The following is a 19,289-nucleotide window of genomic DNA, read 5'->3' on the forward strand; positions in this document are numbered from 1 at the left end:
CAGCTGCCCCTCTATTTTTTATATAAAAAGCTGCAAATGTTACTGCAGTTCTCACCCCCACCTCTGGTAGGCGGTGCCTGGGAATGTACGGAGAACCTTTTGAAAAGAGATGAACGGAGGGAACCAAAACAGCCAGGAAGAGAGCACAGCTTTGGAGCAGGCTGCCACACGAGGTGGGGGGGTGGGGTGGGGGGACTGCCTCCAGAGAGGCTTCGAGGGCACCAGTGGTCTCCTGACGGTGTGTTTATTTCTGCCACCACCACGACCGCGCACTGGGGCGAGGGTCAGCTTCACCTTGGTGCGGTGCCCGTCCGTCTGTCCAGTGAAACCGGCTTTGCCGACTGCAGCAGTCACGTGAACACTCAGCAGGAAGTCCTGTCTGGGGGCCCGGAGGAAGGGCAGGCGCTGAGCTGTGGCCACTTCAGTGGGTTTGGGGTGTTTTGTTTTGTTTTGTTTTTGGGTTTTTTTTTTTTTGGAAAGGCAGTTTTGCTTTAGGCATTTAAGCTATTTAAAGTTGTAGCACCTAAAATGAAAAAGATGCTTCAGAAATTGTGGTGCACTATACGTGGTTTAGCTTGAATCTTCATTGGTAGTCACTTTTTATTTTTGAAATTTTACTGAATTGATCTTTGAAGACAGGTGCAGGGCTCACTTATCCTACAGAGATTTACTGAACACTCTCTGTGTGTGCGGCCCTGGGCTGCACGGCGGGACCGCGGCCCTTGCCCTCCCCCGCCTCCGAGCTCTGCCCGGCGGCAGTAGAGCGGCTGCGGGCCCCGCTGCCCCTCGTTCTGCAGCGCGGCCCGCAGAAGAAGACGTGCCCGGTCGGATGTCGAGCCAGGGTGGGGTTTAAGTGGAAGTACTCCCGGGTGTTTGTGTCAGGCCTGCTGCCCTAACGTAGTGGCTGTTACTGCGAGGGGGTTCTCTGCTTTCGTTCCTGGTGTGAACCCCAGATCTGTGTTCCCCTTGACTGCAGCTTTATTCCCCGTGGAGACCTACTAATTCACTAACGGATTTGTTCCCACCAGCCGCCCCTGCCTGGGCTGCACATTGCAGCCTGATTCACAGGTCATGGCCCAGCCTGGGCTGGAGGGCACCCGTGACAGAGGAGGGGCTCCTGGGAGCTGTAACGAATGGGCAGTTCACTGTTCCGGCTCCGGAGTGGCTGCGACCATGTTGCTAGCATTGCTGGGGAGATTTTAACCTGCAATAGCGTACATTTCCAGAGGTGTTTGCTGAAGACTTAGCTTAATGGGTTCTCCATGGAAACGTTTTCAGATTTGGTCAGCGGGCTGTGGGGAAAATCTCAATTCAGATTCTCGACCCGCTCTGTTTGTCAGGAGGCCGAAGTTTTAAAGAGGGTTTATCAGGGTTTAACGAGGAATTCAGGAGGAAGGTTTATAGGAGAAGGTGTCTTCATACTCTTGAGAAACAGCCATTAATTTGCCTATAAATAATATTATAAACTATTTGCTGTTGCTTAAAGCCAGTTTTCCAAGTATCTTTCAAACAATTACCGAGTTCTGGTTCATTTCACTCAAGGAAGTTTTTAAGGCAGAGCTCACCGGGCCGTTATTTTCTCCTCCCTCCCCCTGAGCCCTGAGCAGTTAGAATTCACTGTGGTGTGCAGATGTGTTCTAATGTCTCTTTCATTCGTGTGTGCCGGTGTGTCACTGCACGTGCAAGGCTCTGGGACGCCACACTGGCGCTGTGAGGTGGAGGGGTGTGATGGGCCCCTACTGCTGGCACCCGGAGCGCAGCGCCGCCCCGAGGCCTCTCCTCATAATTCTTCCCAGAAGGAGGACGCACCCCCTGCTGTCTCCAGGATAAGGATGTGCTTTAGGAGACTGTTCTGGAGAAGGAACAAGCAAGCAGAAGCACTGGGAGAATATGCCTGGTTCTGAAAGAGCTGGGAGGGAGGTTAAAGGGTTTAATGGACCGAGGTTAGAAGAGGAAAGAAAACTTGACGGAACACGGGAAGGGAAACTGAGGAAGTTGGGCAGGTGCCGACATTTCTGCCTCGACCGCGGGCCAGAGACAGTGGTTGTTGTTCTGGGAGCAGCAGGAAGGCGGCCCCTGCCGCCCGCAGTTCCGGTGGGAAGAGCGGCGGGCTCAGTGGTAGGTGCTACGTGATGACAGCTTCTAGGGAAGACTCCATGTGGCCTTTAAAAATGGGACATTTCACAGAATCCTTGTAAGCTTTCAACATCTTTGTTTTACTCTTACAGCAAATCCAGTTTGCTGATGACATGCAGGAGTTCACCAAATTCCCCACCAAGACGGGCCGCCGGTCCCTGTCCCGGTCCATCTCGCAGTCCTCCACGGACAGCTACAGCTCAGGTAGGCGAGCACTACCCCCCCCCCCCCCCCCCCCCCCCCGGCGCCCTTCCCTGCAGCCTGGCAGCGCCGCCCAGCTGTGTGCGGGGAGCCCGCTCCGACCGCTTGGGCAGCTGGAGTGTCGCAGCCAGCCCTGTTGCTGGGGACGCTCCCGTCATCTCGGGGCTGTCTTCCCCGGGCTTTCTCCGTGTGTGGTCTGTGGCCAGGGCCTGGTGGGTCGCTCGGAGCCGGTCCCCACTCCCGCGTTCGTCTGTCCGTCCGCCACACTACCAAAGGAGGGAGGTCAGCGGCATTTAGGCTGACGGAACTGGCCTTGGAAAGAGGGGCATTCTGAAAGCATAGTTCCTGATTTCTTTGTTTGAGATATTCCCTGCTTCCTATCTCTTTGTTTCTTGTCTCCAAGACTTCTTGGATTGTCACAATAAACATTAGTACTTTGCTCCTTTCATTTACTGGGTCATCCTTTCTGTGGAAGCTGCCCGCCCGGAGCGGGAAGGATTCCCACCGCTCAGACGGCCCTGGCTCTGTTTCTCTTTGGCCTCAGCCCCGTGTGGGTGGTCTGCTGGGCCCTTCTCGCCGTCCCGGTGGGCTCCGGAGGACTGACTTGGAGAGGACATAGGCCCTCGGGATCTGCGTGCTGGGGGACCCACATGCGAGGTGCACAGGGGCACCGCGTCCGGCCCCCCGCGTTCAGCTGAGGAAGCATTGCTCGAAGATTCAGAAGCTCGCCCACAGTCAGAGGTTGCGATTAGTGGCAACCAGGAGATTTATACTGAAGCCATTGTCTTTTGTTGGAATATCGTTTGTATTGTCTTGTTAACATTAAGGACAGGGCTTTAGGTGCAAGGAATGTAAACAAACAGATTTTTTAAAACTTACTTTCCACCCTGTGCCTGATAACCCAGCACAGACAAGATGGGCGGACTGGGGCAGATGGTGGTGCACAAGGCTAAGTACTGAGACAGAGGAATGTACAGAGTCACCACGGGCCTGTGTGCAAGGAGGGGTTCCGGTGTAGTGGCTGTCATAAATGAAAAGGTGTCTCGTCCTGGAGCGACAGGTACAAAAGGTGGCTGGTGACAAGGAGGCTGGCTGCTGGTAGCTAACAAAGAGCCAGTGGTGGAGGACTGAGCTGTAGGAGGGAGAGAGACGGACGGAGCGGAGAAAGCTGTAACAGAGGCTTCAGAGACCTTGGTGGCCGCGTGTGACGGGAACCTGCGAGAGCATTTCTGAAAGCTTGGTGACGTGGTCTGGCTGTCCTGGGGGGCAGGCCCCTCCAGTAGGGTCCGTTCGCTGGGGTACAAAAGGCAGCGAGCAGGAGAGCCCAGCGCAGCGGCAGGGACGGCGGCCAGGGGAACACTCGAGTCCGACGGGACACCGTGGTTTGAGGAGGGATGGTTGTGTGTGCTCCTGCGTGTCTCTCTGCAAGGACATTGCAGTTTTTAGGTGAAGCCGCTTTTTAGAGCCAGAGCTGCTCACCTGCTGTGTCATTTCTTCCCATCGCCATGTTCCTCGGCGCAGCCTAGTGCAGAGGCCCTTGTAAGACTATCTCACCGCTTCCCTTCGTATCCGTGGTTTCAGAGTGTGGTCCTCCGACCCACAGCTGGGGACACGGCAGAAATGCCGGTTCTTGGGTCCCACCTGAGACCTTCTGAAGGGGATTTCTGGGGGTGGGGCCTAGATGCTTTAGGTGCTTAAGTTTAAGACTGGTGACTTATAGAAGTGGCATTCCTTACGTGCCCTAAATTAGTCGCCCATTTTTGACAGTCTGGCTCTAATTTGGGTGGGGACTCAGTACCCCCATCATCTGGGATTCACTGGAACTGGTGCCAGATCAGAGTCAGTTGCTCCTTATCGGAGGCACCAATGGCACTGTCTCGTGGGCTGGGCGCGAGGGCCAGAGCCCTGAGCGGGCCCAGCAGTTCCGCCCCTGCCCGCCGTCTGTTGGACCCTGGGGGAGCGCGGCTGGGAGAGACGTCCAGGGGGCTGTGCGGAGGAGCGTGGCCGTAACGGAAACGGGAGCGCCTCGGGGCCCGCACTCTGTGGAGTCGGGGCCATCGAGGCTTCTCTGTCCTCGTCTCTCCTCCCCGGCTCTAGCGGCGTCCTACACAGACAGCTCTGATGACGAGGTTTCCCCCCGCGAGAAGCAGCAAACCAACTCCAAAGGCAGCAGCAACTTCTGCGTGAAGAACATCAAGCAGGCAGAATTTGGACGCCGGGAGATTGAGATTGCGGAGCAAGGTAAAGGAGGGGCGTGGGTGGGGCCGGGAGCAACCTCTTACTGGCCACGGGGATCCACAAACCACCTGAGGCTGGAAAGCTAACTTGGAGGTCTCCTGGGAAAAGCCAGGATCCTGGGCTCGTGTACAATCAGATCTGTGTGTGGAGCCCGGCCTCCGGGTTCTTGTTGTCGTCCTCCCTGCTTCCCCAGCACGCGGTAATAATACAGAGAGTAGTTTCTGTCCCCTCACCTCCACGGCACCACGTCTAGGGACCTAGCTGCGGGGCCAGCAAACCTGGGGCCACTGCTGTGTCTGGGGCCAGAGCTGCTTGTCCCTGGGGCCTGGCTTTCCCAGAAGCCGCGGTGGCGGGGGTCTTCAGCAGGACGGGGTGATTTGGGGCCTCGTTTGGCCTTCAGTCCCGAGCAGCCTCTGCTAGGACAAGAGTAAAAGTGACTGACAGTTAAGTCTTGGTTTCTCCATCCCACATGCAGTGCCGTCTCCGTACCCTTGCGCTGCTTTCCCACTGAAGCGCGCTCCGTCCTGGCAGGGGAATGGGAGCCAGAGAGGCTGACCGGGAGGACAGGGTTAGACCGCAGAGAAAAACGGGGGCAAGTGGCTGCTGCCGCTGCGGGGAAGGCTTTCCCCTGGAGCTATGGTTTGGTCACGTGTAGGAGCCCCTTGGCCAGCGCTGTGGCCGCTCCCCTGTCCTCCCAGAGGAAGGAGGAGACACCCTCCATTCGATCAGTTTTGGGAATTCATTCTCTGTTTAGTCCTTTGCATGTGAGTCTGAAACAGCAGAAGAGAGACATTCCAAGTGAATGGGTGACAGCCTCCCCTGTTGTTTGCTGGTGACGCTGCCAGTTACCCCAGAAACAGGCTCAGGGTTTTCCCGACTCCCCGTACCCGTGGCTCCGGACCCAGACCGCCCTCCCTGATGCTCGAGCGGGAATCGGCGCTGGTGCTCGTGCAGGCGCAGCTCAAACCCTCTGTTCTTTCACAGACATGTCTGCTCTGATTTCACTCAGGAAACGCGCTCAGGGGGAGAAGCCCTTGGCTGGTGCTAAAATAGTGGGTTGCACACACATCACAGCCCAGACCGCGGTGAGTTTGCTGGGAGGAAACCGAGAAACTTCTGATGAGGAGGGGGAACGAGCACGTTTTTTTTTAAACTTGCCTTTCCTTCCCTGTCTATCCAACCTCCAATGCTGCTCACCACCAGACGGAACTGCTCTGTCCGCAGTGGTGGGGCTTTCTGCTCTGTCTGTCTGGGTGTGACCTGCTTTTCACGGACCTGGCATCGGGAGAGCTAGATTTGCATAAATCTATGCAAATAGATTACTGTTTATTTGCATAAACAGGATTGTTACAAAAATGTCGAGACCTCAGAAACATATCTTTTGGGGGCTGCCAGATAGCAATGTGCTGTCTCACTGGATCACACCTCCTGTGACTTCCCAGTGTTGGGCCTGCCAGAGTGGCTGGGTGTGGCGTTGCGGTGTGCCACTCCCGTCGGCCCTCCCCCCCTCACCCTGCCCTCCTGTGCGCCCACACAGGTGTTGATCGAGACCCTGTGCGCCCTGGGGGCTCAGTGCCGCTGGTCTGCCTGCAACATCTACTCCACGCAGAACGAGGTGGCAGCAGCGCTGGCCGAGGCCGGTGAGTTCAGCTTCTTGTCATCGTCGTCAGTACCAGCTCTGCCTCAAAACAGCACCCCAAACGTAGTTTTTATGTATCAGAATTGTCCTTACAGTGCCGTGTCTGTGTGGGGGCTGTAAAATGTGGAGGGCAATAAAGGTAGCAGCAGGAAGAACACGGATAATACAATTAAGGTTCAGACCCATGATGATATATCATAGGGTCATTAACAGTGACCTTGGCAAAGAATCTAATTACCTGGGGGGAGTGCCCAGTTCTGGCGTTGAACGAACGAGGAAGAATGTTAAACCACCTGAGCTATACAGAAACATGCGCTCGGCGGGCCTCCCTTCACCACCGGTCTCATCACCACACGCGAAGCGCCTTCTGGGTTGATGCTGTGTGAGATCTTTGTATTCAGTGTTACTTCGAAAACACGTGGACCACTTGGGAGTCCCATTAAACGGGAAATGGTTGTTAGTGTTAAAACGTTCAGAATAAAAGCACCGCGTAAGGACCTCCCCTCTGCCGGGATGCTTGGAGAGCAACTTTGTGACACTTCGGGTTTTGTTATTTACCCTTTTCTGGTGTTTATTGCAAAAAACTCAGGGGGTTCCGAAACAAAACACCGTAGGTGTGCCACAGAGATGATAGTATTTGACAAATTTCTTCATTTCTCTACTCACGTTTTACAGAAATGAAATAAGTCTCAGTACGTGCACGGTTTTATACATAACCGAAGCACAACGCCGTCAGAAGCGGTTTCTCCTGTCACTTTGACAGCGTCCTGTGTCGTGCTCGGTCACGTGGACATGTGATCTCACTTCTGCAGGCGCCGTTTTGACTTTTTGCCCTGCCCAAGTGATTGCACCTCCGGGGTGGTTTTCCCTCCGCCGGGCTCTCAGAAAGTGCGGCTGGCATGGGACGTGCCCACGGGAGAGGCCGCTGACCTGTGTCCGTCTGTGCAGGGGTCGCGGTGTTCGCATGGAAGGGCGAGTCGGAAGACGACTTCTGGTGGTGCATCGACCGCTGCGTGAGCACGGACGGCTGGCAGCCCAACATGGTAACCCGCGCCCCCTGCGCTCGGGCGGTGGGGTCCTTTCCTTGCCCTCGGAGCTCGGTTCCCTGAGCGGCACGGGCGTCCGGTCTGCCTCGTGCACTCTGTCGCCGAAGCGTTCGGCCGGACACCTCTTCAGGGAGGGTCTGGGCACCGGGTGGGCAGGGGGGTGGGGTGAGGCTGACCGGGCACGCGCGGCTCAACCGCAGAGCGAGGTGGCGGGAACCGGCGCGGTGCCTCCACGGCGCAGGGTTCTCGTTCGTCCTTCCCGCCCCGGCTCTCCTCCTGCGTCCCTTGGGGGGACCTCGCGGGTCAGGACTCCACTGGACACAAGTGCGCCCTTAGCCTGACACTTGCCGCTGGAGCCTAGAGCAAACCCGGGAGTCCTTCCAACCGTGTAACACCAGCAAACCCTACTCTTCCCGCTGTCCGCACGCGCTCCCGGGAGTGCCGGGGAGCGCTCCTCCAAAGCACACGGGGCTCTCGCCCCAGTACGGCAAGTGGGTTTGCAGTCCCCCCAGCGCTAGCAGCCAGAATGCCCACGGAAATCTCCTGGCTCTTCTGCAGATCCTGGACGATGGGGGAGACTTAACCCACTGGGTGTACAAGAAGTACCCAAACGTGTTCAAGAAGATCCGAGGCATCGTGGAGGAGAGCGTGACTGGCGTTCACAGGTAACAGGCGCCGCGGCGGCTACCCCGTGCCCTCGCCCGGTGAGGGCTGCGGGTCCCTCTTCGGCTGTGGGGCCGCGTCTCGGGCCTGCAGGGGCTCGCGCGGTCTGAGTGTTTCTGTCAGGAGGCTGCCTGAGTTTTTACTTCTGGAGCAACCGAGGAGACCCTAAGAGGGAGTCCCTTTGGGCTCTGGTTTACACATCCCTCTGTCCCGCCGACTCCACTGCGATTCTCAGCCAGCAGGGGAGGCAGGGAGTGTGTCTTAAAAAACTGGACTTGATGTTGTATGATAATCTTATATGTGGAACCGGAAAAAATTCTATTGTGAAACAGTACATTAGACACACTACACAAAGTACACTGGGCAAAATATCCTTGGCGTGTCAGAGCCCCTAAAAGATCCCTGCGAAGGTTCCTGTCCGCTGGGGACGTGGCCTGGGCCCTCGCGCACACGGGGACCGGGGCAGAGTCACTGATCATCTCGCTTATCGGACATAGGCGTGGGCTCCGTGGAGACTGGGGAAGTGCTGGTCTAGAGAGATACATCGGGAGAGAAGTCAGTTCCTTCAACTGAAAGGACATTTTTTTCCTCCCAAAAAAGGGGGCGGGGTGGAGAAAATGAAGTGAGGAGGGATGACACGGGTGCCGTCGTGGTCACCCCCCTCCCTGGGCGTGACCGGGCCGGAGAGGGCGACGTGGGGTCGGAAGGGAACGGGTGGGTTTGCTGCGTTTCTGCTCTCCCAGCTGACTGTGTTGTTTCTGTGGCCTCCCCCTCCCCCGCCCCCCCCAGGCTGTATCAGCTCTCCAAGGCCGGGAAGCTCTGCGTTCCCGCCATGAACGTCAACGACTCCGTCACCAAACAGAAGTTCGATAACTTGTACTGCTGCCGCGAGTCCATCCTGGACGGGTGGGTTGGAGTGCGGAGCCGTTGGAGCTCACGCGCGGCGGGTGCAGGCTGCGGTGTGGAACCGGTCTGTGCCGCCCCGGGCCTGTCCCCCGGTTTTCCTTTGGCTTCGGGGGACCCACTTCATGTGGAGCCCAGCCAGCTTCCACTTGGAGTTCTTTTCATTGTGTGCGGAGGGGCTGTGTTCGAGCCGGTAGTGCGTGCACTGAGCCCCTGTCTGTCCCCGCAGCCTGAAGAGGACCACGGACGTGATGTTCGGAGGGAAACAGGTGGTGGTGTGCGGCTACGGTGAGGTGAGGAGCCGCCCGGTGCCTGTCTTCTCCGGACTCACTGGGGGTCGTCGGGGCGGGGGTCGGGGGTCGCCGATCCGAGCTTTAACGTATCTCCTAGATACCGTGTCCCATTTAGCAGAAGTCCTCCATGCAGACTCCTGGGTAAAGACACACAGAACAAGTGGGGTTTTCAGGTTTTCCCACTCAGTCTGGTGGGACAGCGTGTTGGCGTCATCCCCCCTCACTGCCCCGCGAGCGACCGGCAGTGGAGCGGAGTGCAGACTGGTCTGTCCTGAACTAGGGCGGGTGCAGGGGCTTCGTCGTCCGTCGTCGGTGACGGCCAGCCAGGGTCCCATGCGTCTGAGTGAGCTAGCAGGTCCTTCTGTACTGAGAGACGAGAGGTGGCAGTCGCTCTTCCCAGTCTCGTTTCCCTAATGGTGACACTTGCATTCCCCTCGTCTCTTCTCCTGTCCCAAGCCCCAGCCCTCGCTGTGAAACATGGAATGTCCGACGAAGGGTCACAGCCTACTCTGAATCTGTTTCCGCCCTGCCTGGGGTGGCGCCCCTGCACGGGCCCGCCAGCGGATGGGTGGTCTCAAGGACCTCCCGCCTCCCCAGGACCCCCCAGCCCTGGTCCCGGGCCTCGGGGGGCCTGACGGCGGCCCTCTCCCCGTGCTCTGCAGGTGGGGAAGGGCTGCTGCGCCGCGCTCAAGGCCCTCGGAGCCATCGTCTACATCACGGAGATCGACCCCATCTGCGCGCTGCAGGCCTGGTGAGCACAGCGCCCGGGCCGCGGCTGGCACCTCGAGCTCCTGGGTTTGCCGTTGGGTGTGGGACCACTCCTTGCGGAGGAGGAGGAGGCTGGGCTTGCTCTCCCTCCGTGTAACCCCAGGGCACTCCTTGAGCTGCTTGGCACCTCCCCTCCCTGCGTGGGGTCTGAGGCCGGTGCATGTAGTCCAGCACGGCTTGTTGCTCACCGCCCCTGAGGGGGAGCACGGGCCTGACCGCAGAAAGGGATCCGCTCGTCTCGTCGTGTGAGCGCTCTGCCCCCTGCCCCCGCGGCCTGTGCTCACGGCGTCCTCCATTCTCTGCAGCATGGACGGGTTCCGGGTGGTGAAGCTAAACGAGGTCATCCGGCAGGTGGACGTCGTGATAACCTGCACAGGTGAGTGTCGGCGCTCTGCTCCTCGCGGAGCAGTGACCACTCGGCTGGGCCTTCGAAGAGCTCAGACCGGCTTTCACGCAAGGTGAGACCCGTGGTCCGCGTGAGAGCCTCCCAACCAGAGGAGGCTGTCGGAACCTGCGCACGTTTCCCAGAACGAAGAGCCTTTTCCCCTGACGGCTCTTTGTGCTGCCCCGTCTCACAGCCAGGTGACACAGCCTGAAGAGCTGTCGCCCAGCGCGCGCTTCTCCGCGCCCCGCGTGCCCACGCTCCGGAGCGCCGGCAGGCCTCCTGCCCGTGTTCTGACTGACAGCTGCCCGGCGCCTTGGCTCCCCAGCACCGCTGTCCTCAGCCCGCCCCTCCCTTGCAGGAAACAAGAACGTGGTGACGCGGGAGCACCTGGACCGCATGAAGAACAGCTGCATCGTGTGCAACATGGGCCACTCCAACACGGAGATCGACGTGGTGAGCCTTCCTGCGCGTCTTCGGCGGCTGGGCCTTCCCCTCTGCCTCCGGGGGGCCCCGCCCCTCACCGTGCTGTGTGCCTTTCAGACCAGCCTCCGCACCCCGGAGCTGACGTGGGAGCGAGTCCGTTCGCAGGTGGACCACGTCATCTGGCCCGATGGCAAACGCGTCGTCCTCCTGGCAGAGGTACACGCAGTGGGACTTCGCCAGCGCAGCCCGGGCTGTGTGGTTAGATCTGTGGGGGGCGGGGCCTCTGCTTCCGTGACCTCTGTCTCTGGGTGACAGTATTTCTCCAATGATCTGGTCCCCAAAATAGACTCACACAAAAAAATACTTACTTCCCACTAAGTAACATACTACTTCCTGGCTGCACGTGAGTCTTCAGCTGGTCAGACTCGGGGCCTTGCAGAAAGTAAGATGAAACCTGATCTAGAGCTCCAGTTCTTCCTCTGCCCGCTGAGCCCGGGGGTACAAAGGCTCCCCCTGCACCGGTGTGACTGGCGTGACTCTGGGACATGAGACGGGGGGACGGCACCGCTCACCCCAGCTTCATCTCCCCCTTCAGGGCCGTCTGCTCAACCTGAGCTGCTCCACAGTCCCCACCTTTGTCCTGTCCATCACAGCCACCACACAGGTACGTGACCTCCTGCCCGCTCATCCCGCCTGAGATGAGCGGAACTGGGCCTCGGCCCGTGCGCCAAGGAGAGGGCCCTGCGGTGTCGCTAAGAAGGGTTTTGGGGTTTTCTGACCCTCTTTTCCCAACTCAGGCTTTGGCACTGATAGAGCTCTATAATGCACCTGAGGGGCGCTACAAGCAAGATGTGTACTTGCTGCCCAAGAAAATGGGTGAGTGGAAACAGGAGAAGCCCCTCCTGACTCCAGCCCATCGCGTGGTTCGGTAACGGCAGCGGCATGAAAAGCATGGATTGAGCGTCAGAGTTCTAGTCCCTGGTCTGGCACTGACGTGTTTGGGCCTCAGGACAGGTTCTCGTCTCCATGAGCCTCCGTTTGTTCTTTAACCAGTGAAGCAGGAATAACACAGGGTGCGTCGCAGAGCTGTAGTAAGAACAGCAGCTGGCGAGTGGAAGTGCTCAGCGGGAGGGGAGGAGGGGATGCGCTGGCTCTGTGCGGCCCGGGGAGGTTCAGTGACCTTCCCGCTGCCCACGCCACCTGAGCACCGCTCGGGGCCAAAGGGAGACACAGAGAAACAGGTGTGGTCTTGATCGTGCGTCGGCCGTTTGATCCGCAGGCGACCTCTCGTCACTCTCGGGGCGGCTGTGCTGTGCTGCTGTGACGTACACTACAGCACGTCCAGTTCTTGACCTTCCTGCTCGGTGGCGCCCCCTCCCAACTGCAGTTGATTGGCCCAAAGCCCTGTCCTCTCAAAGCTGAAAAACTAACTTACTGTTCTCATCACCTCAGATTGGTTTTCGTAAAAAAATTCATTCATAAAAGTAAAGCCCAAGAACCTTACCCGTGGAAATGTAATAAATTTGTGCCAGCTGCCTTAGAAATCCTTGATCCTAAGATTGGAGGCCTTTGTCTGATCCTAAATAAATGTTAATGACACAAGGCCCTTGGAGCTTCCCAGAGGCCACTTGGACGCATAACGTGACTGTGACCCGGCTAAGAAGTTCCCACCGGAAGGCGAGAGTAGTCCGTGGCGTGTTGGCCACTGAGGTAAAGCCAAAAGCTTTGCCAGAGAAAGTCGGGGAGGTGCAAGTTCATCCCGGTTTATCACCTTGGCAAGTGGCTTTCTAAGTGCACCCGGGGGAAATTGAGAGAAACACCCTGCTTTAGAAAGGCAGTGTGTCAAGGTTTTTTTAAGTAAGCACATTTTCGAGTTGTCAGTTCTTCCAAAGTGTTTCCGTCCCTCGTCCGTTCTCGAAAAGCTTCAGATGGAAATGGGAGTGGCTACCCCCCCAGAGGCAGATTTGAAGTGGAGTCTGTCCCCCTGTCACTGTTCTTCCCAGACGAATACGTGGCCAGCTTGCACCTGCCATCCTTCGACGCCCACCTGACAGAGCTGACGGACGACCAAGCCAAATATCTGGGACTCAACAAAAACGGGCCATTCAAGCCGAATTACTACAGGTAACTTGGGGGGAAGCGAGTGAGGAGCTCTTCTCACTCCTCCGGCACTACGCCAGGCCGACTAGCCAGCCTTCTCAGGCAGAGCTGGCGTTCCACCCCGCTCGGAAGCGCTCCAGAGCCCGCCCCGAGCTAACAGGGCAGGCAGAGGGGCAGTCTCTCTCACTCTCAGCACACGTGAAGAAGTAGGCATTTTCTGCCATTTTGGAGACTGGGCCCCACCCCTAGAGAGTCTAATACCGTTGGTCTGGGACGGGGCCGAGGCTTATTCTGTAAAAGCTCCCCAGATTACTGGAATGTGTAGCCAGGCCGAAAACCACTGACCTGCATTATCAGGGAGCAGGAGGTGACCTTGTCAGAAGCGTCTGAGCCTCTGCGGAAGCACAGGGAGGTGACGGCAGGGATCCCCAGCCTGGGCCGGGGCGGGCCCTGGGCAGCGTGCCTGCCCCGGACTCTCCCCTCCCCTCGGAGCGCGCCGGGGCTGAGCTGCCCTCTCTCTCCCTCCAGATACTGACGGACCACACCCCCGAGGACCAGCCCACGTGAACCACACAGCTCTCAAAGAAAGCTTTTTAAAGATCACTTTTATTTTTGTCCTGTTCCTTTCCTCTCGATGTGTTTTCTATGATTTCGTTCTTGTTTCTCATCTCACTGCCCAAGTTCTGCAGACAGCACAGGAACTTGCTTCGTGGCTCTTTAGATGAAACTGGGGTTCAGGGGTCCTCGCTCTAGTCACTGAAGAAGGGTTTTACTCTCCGAGCCCAGAAAGGTGACTCTTCCTTCACTGTTTCTGGGGACTTAGTCTTAACTGGGTACCTTATCAGCAGGAGGCGTAAGGTACCTTCGAGGTGGAACAATCTGCAGAGTCTAAATTGCCTTAAAAGAGCCCATTTCGTAGCTGCTGAAGTCAGTGCTCTTTGACTTCCTCAGAGGAGCAGGGGAGGGACCTGCCGGCCAGGCGGGTCAGACGTGGGTGGTCTACGTTGCCCCCCCCCCCAAATGCCCCCCCTTTCCGCCCCGCATCCTGTGTGGAGGGGCTGCGTCTGGCCCAGAGATGCGAGCTGGTGGGTGGTGTTTGCTCAGACCCAGGGGGCCCACCCGGATTGGGACAGCCCTTCCTCCACCCCCACCAGACCCCCTCATTTTTCAGGTTTTTAACCAGACTGCCCTCTGTTAAGTTGAATTTCGTCCCCCAGCATTTATTTCTGTTGTGCAAAAAATACGTAAGACACATGTTTAGTCTTAACGCTGAGAAACTGCGTGGGTGGCTAGTTGGTTCAGTTTCTCTTCGAACGCTTTGGAGCTAAGAGGGCAGAGCTGAGTCTGGAGAAGTGCTGGTCTCAAACTCGGATGAATCCCTGTTCCTAGCCCGCAGTTTATAGCTTCAAAATGAACTGGGGTCATAACCGCCAGTTCTGTCAGCTCTGCCCCACACAGCTTGTGCTGAAGGCGAATCCCTCGGGCCTTTACTCAGCATAAAGCACTGAGCTCTATTTCTAGGATTTATCCCTCAAGAGCAAATTTCTGGACAGCTGTGCTTCTGCAACCTGAACTGCGTGAAGGGAGGCGGGTGTGGCGGGAGGAGGAAGGAGGTCCTGGCCCTGGTGAGGGAACGCCAGCTGCGGAGACCGAGCCGGGACCTCAGGCCCCACGCAACGTTAGTTTTACAGAAGTGGTACCCCTTTTGATTGACACGTGCCACAAAACGTTTCTGAGCTAAGATCTGAAAGGGACGTGTGCGTGTAGAGAAAGCAGCCAGTCCGGCCTGCCTCACGCTCTGAAGGAATCCCGCAGGGCGGCTCCCAGTGGCCAGAGGGGCGTGTCCCTGGCCCTGCCTCCGCTCACCAGCACTTCCGCATGGTCACCTGAGCTGCGTGCTCCTGAGCTTTACCTGTATAATTATCCAGGATCCTAAATCCTCAACTTGTTCTCGCTTGTGATCCTTCAGAGCTGGGTCAGGTGTTAGTGCTAGGTACTAGGAGTTTTCATTTCTCTACCGCCATTGCTCAGAGAGACAGACGTGGAAACCGGAACACGAGAAAGGAGAGCCCTCGCTCGCCCTGCCGCTCCCCGGCAGGGCACCACGGTCTTGCCAAACTTTTTGCCCTTTCCTCTCCTGTTTCTCCCCACCCAGCCCCTTCCCACTCCTTGCCAGTATGGCCATGCTCGCTTCTCTGTAGACGCTAAAGGTTCAAGCCCTTTTTCCCAGGGCAGGTAACCAGCCAATCAGAACACCACATCCTTTAGGGGAAGTAACCTGGCCAACAGGGGTATGCGTCACGTCAGCTCTGCCAGAGGGAGGGGGCCCAGGCCCCGCCGCCCTCAGGCCTGCCCCTGCTCCCGTGTCTGTTACGGTGTCCACAGGAACAGTAGGCAAGGGCTTCGTCTCTGTCAAGCCATGCAACAAGGACACCGTGGGAGAATGTCTGGCATCAGAGGGAGCATGTGGAGAGCAACTCGGGAGGAACAAGTTTATTTTGTATTGAGTGATTTTTATGAATGCAATATTAATCCTTGCAGATGAGCAATAATCATTAAAGTCAATTAAAATGATGAGACCTTACTGGGTGTCTGTGTTGTTTTTGGTTGAACAGCAAACTTCGCTAGAACCTGTTTTCTAGGCTGGGGCAGGTCACGGGCCAGTCAGCAGTGCCTAGCAGAGATTTGCTGAGGACCCAACCTGGAGGGCCGCGGGCTGGAGTCCGAGTTCTAGGTGATCTCTTCAGTTTGGTATCCTGAGTGCCCGCTCTGTGCCGGGCACTTCGCACTCACTGTCTTCAAGAAGCAGGCCTGCTGCTTACACTTCAGGGCTCCCCACTTGCGTAGTGCCCCTCTGAGACCTGGACCTAACCTTTACCTTGAAGAATGTCTCCAGAGTCACGTGAGCTTAAGCTCCTCTCCCGTCTCTGAAGCCGTTGCCTTGTCTCCTGATGTGACGTGCATCTATTAACATTGTTCTGCCCTGGCTGGTGTGACTCAGTGGATGGAGTGCTGGCCCACGGGCCAGGGGGTTGCCAGTTCGATTCCCAGTCACGGTGCATACCTGGGTTGCGGGCCAGGTCCTCAGTGGGGGGGTGCACAAGGGGCAACCACACATTGATGTTTCTCTCCCCCTCTTTCTCCTCCCCTTCCCCTCTGTTTAAAATAAATAAAATCTTACAAAAAAACTGTTCAAAAGTAGTACGTTTTCCATTTTGTTAAGTTGGTCCCAGTGTTGACAATTTCTGTGCAGACTGGTAGAAGGGGTGTTTTTTAAATTCCGTGAGACTATCCACACACATAAATCCAAGTGCAGATTTCAGAAGTTGGGAGCACAGCCCTGCTTGCTCGGGATGTGATGTCCGTGGCCACCGCGTGCCGGAGCGGCAGAGTGGAGTCGTTCCAGCCAAACGGCCCATGAGGTCAGACGTGTTTTCACTCCAGCCCTAAACAAAAAAAAGGTTGCGGAGCCCGGCGTGAAGGCTGGATGGGGAGGTGTGGTGAAGAAGGGAAGGTGTGTTGGAGTCATTGGATCTGCACGCTAGTAGGAAAGCAGAGGGAGTGTCTGTGAGAGCAGACGCCGAGAGGGCAAGAGCACTGAGAGGAGGAGAGCACCAAGAGAGCGAGACAGCGGAGAGCTCTCTGCTGGGCGGCAGAGGCTAACCCACCTGCGTCCTGGCCCGTGTTTGCTCTGGGGTCGCGAGGGAGTCTCAGCAAATGGATGAAAACTTAAAAATTACCTAGGAGGAATGTATGATTTTGATTTAGAATGTGTAACAGTAATAAATTTAGAGTTCATGACCAGTTTTAAGTTGCAATTAATGATGCACGTATATATACACACATATGTACTATTGGAAACTAGACACTGTTAGAACTTTTAATAGCATTTTTGTATTTTTGTTTGCATTTGGTTTAGAATTGAAGTGCTCAAAAAAGGGAAGTCAAATATATTAAGTGTATAAGGGCATTTGGAAATGTTTGAAGGAGTTTAAGTTTATAAATTGGATATTCAGAGTCTCCTTAATAGTGATTAACATTTGCTAGATTTACAAATAAATTAAGACCTATAAATTAAACTTTAAAAAGCATAGAGTTGTATTTTTAACTTGTTACTTTAATAAATTGAATTTTTAAAAGCTGAAATGACATCATCTTTGCCCGCACAGCAGCCTTTGAAGGCATTTTAAAATGTGCTCTAAAAAGAATTGTTCTGGAACGTGCTTGTCTGATCCTCCTGCCTTTTCCCCTCATCCTGCTGTCCTGTGACTGTGGTTCTCCACTTCAGCCAGCAGATGGCGCATCTTCTCACTGGCCAACAAAGGAAAATAAATCCACAATCCCTTTACTGAACCCCTTGTGTTTTGTTTTGTTTTTTTTTAATAAGGTTTTATTTATTTATTTTTAGAGAGAGAGAGGGAAACATCAGTGTGCGGTTGCTGGGGGCCATGGCCTGCAACCCAGGCATTTGCCCTGACGCAGAATCGAACCTGTGATACTTGGTTCACAGCCCGAGCTCAATCCACTGAGCTACGCCAGCCAGGGCACCCCTTGTGTTTTGAAACTGAGAATATTTCAGATTATTAGGAAATGGATGAATATACAGTATATTAGGTAATGCCTATTAGGGGGATGTGGACTAGCATTCAATATCGAATGTCAATAAGCTCGTATGCAGTAAGTTTATTGATATCTATAGAAAAAGGGATAAGTAACAACTATTAATAGCCTCCTATCTGTTCAGATCATGTTTTGATGCCAAGTAGTTTTGGCCAAACCAGGGACATGTTTTTGATTGTTCGGAATTTTTTTCAAGTTGCAAAGGCTTGTGGCTCTAGAACAATGACACTTGTGCTGTGTGACCGGCTCCGTCCTGTATGCTTCACAGCTAGCATACATGACCCTCACAGTAACCCCCTGAGACAGGCACTGCTGCTGTCCCCGTGTCACAGATGGGGACATTGAGGCAGCAGGTGAAGTAACTTGCCCAAGGTACTCTGCTCCTAAGTTGGTGGAGCTGGAATTAACCCAGACAGTCTGGCTCCAGGGTCCATGCTTAACCCTGGGCAACATCGCTTGTAGGAAACAGCCCCAGACCAGGTTTCTGGTGTTGGAGTTGCATGTGGGGTTTGGTTAAAAATGCAAATTCCTGCCCTAGCTGGTGTGGCTCAGTGGACTGAGTACCGGTCTGAGAATCCAAAGGTGTCTGGCTGGATTCCTAGTCAGGGAACAGGCCTGGGTTGTGGGCTGGGCCCATGGTTGGGGGTGTGTAAGAGGCAACCACAGACTGATACTCCTCTCCTCCTCTTTCTCCCTCCCTCCTCCTCTTTCTGAAAACAAATAAAATCTTTAAAAAATGCAAATTCCTGTGTTCTGTCTCAGAACCTACAGGGAGAGACAGACTCTCAGGGCTGTGGGGAAGGGGAACATCTCCACTGTCGCAGGGTGGTTGAGAGGTAGAGCTAAGAGGTTAGACCCCAGGTCTTTCGGCTCCCTGTGGCCCTTCTCCTAAGTACCCTGAGGCTCCCCAGGGTACTCTCAGGCAGTTTTCCCAGGGGTGCCATTTCTCAGCAGAGAGTGTTTCAGCAGAAGAAACGGCATCGGCATGAAGACCCAAACTGCAGATGCCATGACCTTCCTCGCGCTTCCTGAATTGAAGTCCTGGCAGCTCGGGAAGCCAGGCCGGTCTGCAGTTTTCCTACGATGGGGGCCCCTGGGCTCACTGATGAGCCGTGGCTGGGCCGTTGCGCTCCGGACTTGGTCGGTTTTCAATCACAAAAATTCTCACACATACTCACTGATTCCACCATTTCAGTGCATAAACGCCACACCAAAAATGGGTCATTTTCTTCAATATCTCTCGCCTTTGTATTCCTGTCTGGGCACATCACTTCCGAGGGGTCACTTGCCTAGTCGGGAAGTCTAGTGAGGAGCTTGAGCTGGACGAACAAGGGCCAGCTGCCTTCTCTGAGGGGCACTAGCTCTTCCCGCTTGCTTCCAAGGGAATTTGTCAACAGAGGGGATGGGTTTGTGTCCAATTTTTTCAAGCCAAGACTTTCATCTCAGCTCTAATGCTAAGATATGATGCGGGAGGTACTGTCTTTCTCTGGCACTGACTGGTACAATGGCAGCAAATCAGCACTCAGGGCTTTTTCCTTGTCTGTGCTTCCCATGCCTAGTGAATAAGGTCTTTTTTTCTAATTTTCCTCTCAAAATCAAATGTCATATGCAAATATGACTAAATAATAGGAACCAGCTCTAACCCCTACCATTTTCCCCCACAAATGTTCAATTGATGTTTTTTTAATTTAGAAAATTTTGTGGAAAAATACATGTAACAAAATCTGCCATTGAAGCATTTTTAACCATACAGTTCAGTGGTACTGAACACATTCACATTGTGGGGTTGGTTTTTTTTTTTTAAGATTTTTGAAATTTATTTTTACAGAGAGGGGAAAGGAGGGAGAAAGGGAGAGAAACATTGATGTGCAAGA

At 55.4% G+C, this 19,289-nt stretch overlaps 1 protein-coding gene and 1 long non-coding RNA gene across 5 annotated transcripts in view; one reads left to right on the top strand and one right to left on the bottom strand.

Moving 5' to 3' along the window:
- AHCYL1 (adenosylhomocysteinase like 1) overlaps window positions 1-15,372 on the top strand; it is a 33,216-nt gene extending 17,844 nt beyond the window's left edge. For 2 of the 4 annotated variants that reach the window (XM_028502825.2, XM_028502827.2), the window contains exons 2-17: window positions 2,229-2,340; window positions 4,435-4,578; window positions 5,560-5,660; window positions 6,113-6,215; window positions 7,163-7,257; window positions 7,819-7,925; window positions 8,713-8,829; window positions 9,056-9,119; window positions 9,782-9,870; window positions 10,193-10,263; window positions 10,631-10,725; window positions 10,813-10,911; window positions 11,291-11,359; window positions 11,493-11,571; window positions 12,699-12,819; window positions 13,324-15,372. In XM_028502825.2, coding sequence (XP_028358626.1) covers window positions 2,229-2,340; window positions 4,435-4,578; window positions 5,560-5,660; window positions 6,113-6,215; window positions 7,163-7,257; window positions 7,819-7,925; window positions 8,713-8,829; window positions 9,056-9,119; window positions 9,782-9,870; window positions 10,193-10,263; window positions 10,631-10,725; window positions 10,813-10,911; window positions 11,291-11,359; window positions 11,493-11,571; window positions 12,699-12,819; window positions 13,324-13,330 — 1,473 coding nt within the window. In that variant the 3' untranslated portion in view covers window positions 13,331-15,372. Of the gene's footprint in view, window positions 1-2,228; window positions 2,341-4,434; window positions 4,579-5,559; window positions 5,661-6,112; window positions 6,216-7,162; window positions 7,258-7,818; window positions 7,926-8,712; window positions 8,830-9,055; window positions 9,120-9,781; window positions 9,871-10,192; window positions 10,264-10,630; window positions 10,726-10,812; window positions 10,912-11,290; window positions 11,360-11,492; window positions 11,572-12,698; window positions 12,824-13,323 lie in introns of those variants that run through there. The other 2 variants (XM_028502826.2, XM_036015731.1) reach the window with 1 other exon arrangement.
- Window positions 5,727-6,051, bottom strand: LOC118498222. Its single transcript, XR_004900749.1, has 2 exons — window positions 5,916-6,051; window positions 5,727-5,881 (listed from the first exon to the last, which is right to left on the bottom strand). It is a non-coding gene; the product is annotated as an uncharacterized LOC118498222 (long non-coding RNA).
- Window positions 15,373-19,289: the final 3,917 nt, after the last annotated feature.

Source organism: Phyllostomus discolor, chromosome 14, assembly GCF_004126475.2.
Source record: "Phyllostomus discolor isolate MPI-MPIP mPhyDis1 chromosome 14, mPhyDis1.pri.v3, whole genome shotgun sequence".
Taxonomy (NCBI): Eukaryota; Metazoa; Chordata; class Mammalia; order Chiroptera; family Phyllostomidae; genus Phyllostomus; species Phyllostomus discolor.